Source organism: Crocodylus porosus, unplaced genomic scaffold (genome assembly GCF_001723895.1).
Source record: "Crocodylus porosus isolate Cpor-Errol unplaced genomic scaffold, CroPor_comp1, whole genome shotgun sequence".
Lineage (NCBI taxonomy): Eukaryota > Metazoa > Chordata > Crocodylia > Crocodylidae > Crocodylus > Crocodylus porosus.
This window is the reverse complement of record NW_017728919.1, coordinates 2,403,581-2,408,079: the sequence shown is the minus strand read 5'-3', so window position 1 is coordinate 2,408,079 and position 4,499 is coordinate 2,403,581. Positions and strand designations below refer to the sequence as shown.

General features: G+C 58.3%; 1 protein-coding gene across 1 annotated transcript; it reads right to left on the bottom strand.

The window, feature by feature from the left end:
* Nucleotides 1-538: 538 nt before the first annotated feature.
* On the bottom strand, nucleotides 539-4,492 carry PEX11G (peroxisomal biogenesis factor 11 gamma). The gene is made up of 5 exons (XM_019538366.1): nucleotides 4,420-4,492; nucleotides 3,856-4,050; nucleotides 3,593-3,771; nucleotides 2,546-2,596; nucleotides 539-1,752 (listed from the first exon to the last, which is right to left on the bottom strand). Exons 1-5 carry the CDS (start codon nucleotides 4,480-4,482, stop codon nucleotides 1,527-1,529), a joined length of 714 nt encoding a protein of 237 aa, XP_019393911.1. The 5' UTR covers nucleotides 4,483-4,492; the 3' UTR covers nucleotides 539-1,526.
* Nucleotides 4,493-4,499: the final 7 nt, after the last annotated feature.

The following is a 4,499-nucleotide window of genomic DNA, read 5'->3' as shown; positions in this document are numbered from 1 at the left end:
AGCGTGCATCTGTCTCTTACCCACGTCCTGACCTGGTGCCGAGTTTCCTGCCAGCCAGCCAGCAGCACAGTGTTCAGGAAAGACCAGCAACGAGCCCTTTCATGAGACCACAGTAGCAGGATGAGCCAGACCAGGTAGGAGATGGGACAGGGCTGGTAGGGGAAGAGTGGTGGGCTACAACACGCCAGGAAAGCTGGTTCTCGACCCCAGGCCCATGATGAGAATGAAGTGGGCAGAGAGCTGAGCCTCTTGGGAAGCAGGACTGTCATACTGCTCTCTGCATGTTAACAAGCTACAGCAAATGCAGCCAGGCCTGGTGGGAGAGCAGCATGATCCAGAGGTGCCAGCTTGGAGGCCTGAGCAGTCCAGCACCTGTTAGCCTCTGGAGCGTCCTGCAAGGCGGGAAGTTCAATCGAGGGCAGACTGTGGAGCTGCTACCACAGCAGCGCTCCAGCCCCCTGGCTTTTAGCTGTTCAGAAGCAGCTTGGAGACAGAGAAATGTGTCTTATGCATAGCAAAAATGATCACCCCTCCAGTCCCCTCTGAAGTGTTCAGCTCTCTCTATTTGGCACAGCCAGAGAAACAGTTAAACGGACTGTTGTACAACTGGTTTCAGCAGTCCATGATTGGTCCCCTTGACATTAAAATACACTTGATTCCTTTTTAAAAAGCAACTTGGTTTTGATGAGCAGGGGCTGGAGACGGCCACGCCGTGATGAGGATCACCTGAAGGTACCATGCCATTTTGCTTGTTCTGTTCAAACCACAAGATCTCTGCTGCTAACATGTCTGCTCAAAGAAGCCACACGCACTAAAGGCAAGCTTCCCAAAACCCACCCAGGACAGGTGGCAGTGATGGTTAGCTCCTCCCGTCCCACCTGTACCCCAAGTGCGAGTGCCACCAGCACCAGCCTTTGAACATCTGTCTCTTCAGGCAGGAGCTCTGGTTTGAGGTTTAAAGATCACAGAAACAAGACATCCATGGAGTGAGGGCAGACAAGTAAAACCTGCTTCGCATCAGGTGCCTCTTGCTGTGGCAATGCCTGTCCTGGCAACTGGAAGCAGAGGGGCAGGGGCTGCTCTCTCGCAGCACTGCACAAGCCTGAGCTCATGCCAGGGGGCTGGAAGCTGCAGGATCCTGCCCTTGTTGTTTTGCTGTCAGACCTGCTCCCATTCCCCCACTCCTCTTAGCCCCAGGTTTCTGTGCCACAAGGATGCACACGGGCCCTCGCCTTCTGGCGGCTGCAGGTGGGAAGTGTGAAGTCCTTTTTCTGTCTCTGGAAAACCTGAGCCAGGCCGTCCTCGTACTATTCCCCACTCCATTTGCCTCTGCAGCAGGCACATCAGTCCCATGGTTCTTTATATACTAAGGGTGCAGAAGAGCCAGAAAAACATTAATCCAAATTAACCCCTCTCATTACAGACACCTTGTGATCACACCCTAATTACAGGAGGCACTGAGCATGAATGCTGTATCCGTATAAGTGTACCTTTACCATAGACACCTTAAGCTCCTGTACCATGGTTCACACAGTCCCAGCGTTTTCCCCTACATACATTTGGTAGACACCAATGAGGGATGATATGGTCCCCATAAGACCCACTAGCCACGGAGGAAACTGTCCAGCCCAGAGAAATCCCGGTGGCAGCCAGTGGATGGCATTGGAAAGGTCTGCCATGCTGCTGAGGATGCTCAAGACTTCAGACTTCATCTGGGCTTTCATCCTCTTCAGCCTCTCCTGTGGGGATTCGCTGTGGGAAGGGAAAAGGCAGAAGCATGTCAGTCCTCCTGGAGGAGTTGCACAGCTGACACACCCATGACGGGCAAGTGATTTTCACAGACAAAAGAGCTGAACAAATGGTTTGTCTGCAGCCAGTGGGATGCGTTTGCATAGGCAACTCGGGGTGATCCATGAAAAGAGGATCTGCGGCTGCTGTTCCTCCCACGATCGGCCCATGAGCCTCAACAGCAGCATCACAACTAATCCTGGAAGCTTCCTGCTGACGCGCAATTGAAGCGGTCTGCTCTTTTTCTGAAAAACCCGTATCTGCTTAGAGCACTGTTCCCCAGTGCTGTGCAGTGCCAGCAGCTTTGGGCTTGGCTTTTCCCTTTCGCTGAAAGGGTGCCCGATACATACGGCCCTGCATCTTGCTAATCTCAGTGCCCGAGTGCTTTTTGCTGAAGCATGAGATTACCCACGAGGGGATAAAGTCCCGCTTATTTGGGGGAGGCCTACTGCGAAGGCCAGGCCTTCCTGCTGAGCCACACTTGGGAAAGGGCACCCACAGAAACCAGATAACAACAGGCTTCAGGAAATGCTGGCAAGTGCCTCATTCGCTGCTCCACGGCAGTCAGAAACCAGGACATGTCCACTTCTCCGGAAACAGACCTGACAATTTTCTGATTACTGAGTGCCTGGCTCCATCAGCCTTCCTCGATCCAAATGGAAAAGCGCTATTTAGTGCGGCCCGCAGACAAGCGACTGCAGGAGACAGGAGTATTGGTGTTAAACTAACTATGGTACAGAGGCCAGAACGATCGTACCCAGTGCATGCTCGCACCTGTCTTCTCAGCCGAGACAAGATTCTCAGAGACCTGGAAATGAGACGGATCTGGTAAGTGATCTGCACCCCAAGGGACCCCCCAAGCACAGTCACTCGGACTCTCTGAGGATGTGTCCTGACAAGCGCACACGCTCCCTTCCCCAGGGACAAACAGCAGCGGCACGTACTTGTGGTGTTGCTGCCTGTCCCCAGGGGTGCCCCTGCACACGTGCTCTGCAAACTGCCCTGCTGGGACTGGCCAGGCTAAGGCCGGCACCTGGGCCGTCCCCTGCAGCCTTTCCTGGGGCTTCCCGGGGTGGCAATCGGGGCACATGGAGCCTGGCTCTGGGTTCAGGCAGCCCACACTGCTGCCATGTGCGCCGTGCCACTTTTTTTGTGTTTGGTTCCTTTTTTTTTAGATACCGGGATTTCCCGGTATCTAATTCTGGCTGCATGCAAAGACACAGCGCACAGAATCTTTTCATGGGCGCTGCGTGTGTTTTGTGGCCCCTCAAAAGCCCTAGAGGTGCTGCAGAGGGCCCGTGTGTGCGCACGCTTGCCTGGACGTGCCCTAAAAGCCTGTTTTAAGGGAAGTCGCATTATGCAAGCATTGGCCTTTCCTAGGGGAAAGGGCAACAACCTCCCTCGCTTCCACGTGCTTACAGTCAGGGGATGGAAACACATTTTCCTACAGCCACAATCCATGAGAGCCCGGGGCTAGACTGGAGCCAGCCTGGAGAACAAGCCGACCTGCCGCATGCTGCTGCGTCCTCCAGATGTACCCAAGCTTTTAGATTCTCCCTCGACGATTAAAGGGTGAGGAGAACAAGCCTGCCCAAAGCCTTAAAAAAATGACCTTTGTCGTATACGCGGGGACCGACGGGCGGGCCCCCGGGAGGGAGTGCGGACGGGCCCAGGCGCTGCGAGGGGAGGGGGACAGAAGTCTGCCACGAGGGCGTCCGTGGCGGGGGTGAGCAGGGCAGCACCCCGAGGCCGACCTCGGGCAGGAGCCGGCACGCGTGGGGCTGGGACACAACGGCCCCCTTACCGCAGGATGCCCAGCAGCAGTGAGAGCCCCCACAAGGCCGTGCTCAGCGCCCACCACCGCTCTGAGCGGGCGCGCAGCACGCCGGCGTCGGCTGCCCAGGCCACGTGCTCGCAGGGGTAGTAGAGCTGGTCAGCCGCGTTACCCAGCACCGAGAGCCAGCGCACCACCGCGTCCTCCTCCTGCGGGCAGTCGGGGATCAGTGCGTGTGGCCCTACCAGGGTGCCCCACCCCCCACCCTAGTGCCACGCCCCGCCATGCCCTACCGTGGCGCCCAGCCCGTACTGGCGGCTGTGGCTGAGCATGGCCAGGTCGTCGAAGAGGCGCAGCACCGTCCGGCACTGGCTGAGCTGTGCTGACACCGCCAGCAGGCTCCGGGCCAAGGGGGGCTCCGCGGGGCCTTGCCGGGCCGCGGCCACGGTGCCCCCCACCAACTGGCAGCCGTAGCACAGAGTGCGCATCTGTGGGGTCAGTGGGGACCGTGAGCTCGTGTCCCTTCCCCACCCCTGCCTGGCAGCCGCAGCACAGTGTGTGTGTTTGCAGGGCTGGGGTAGGAGAACTCAGGCCTTGTCCCCTGCATGTGCCACTGGCAGCCATAACTGTGAGTGCGCATCTGTGGCGCTGCTAACGGATGATTAACTGCTGTCCCCCCCGCAGCCGTAACACGGAGCGCTCATCCCCGGCGCCATATCAGAGCCCGGCCCGGCCCCGCGCCTGCGCGTGCGCAGCTGCCGGTAGCAATGGACCCAATCCCGCCCCCCACTGGCAGCCGTAACACAGAGCGCGCAGCGTCAGCAGTAATGTGACCCGCGCGGCCCCGCCCCCCTCACCAGGCGGTCGCGGCCGCGGTAGGTCTCCAGCGCCGACACAAGGCCGCGCAGCGGGGCCGCCATGGCAACGCTTCCGGGTG

Bases quoted from the DNA above. Each gene is read 5' to 3' on its own strand.
- PEX11G (XM_019538366.1), bottom strand. From the start codon at position 4,482: ATGGCGGCCCCGCTGCGCGGCCTTGTGTCGGCGCTGGAGACCTACCGC. The intron at 4,051-4,419 runs GTGAGGGGGGCG...CTGACCCCACAG, and splicing joins ACCGCGGCCGCGACCGCCTG to ATGCGCACTCTGTGCTACGG. The intron at 1,753-2,545 runs GTACGATCGTTC...CCCTTCCCACAG, and splicing joins CAGGTGCGAGCATGCACTGG to CGAATCCCCACAGGAGAGGC.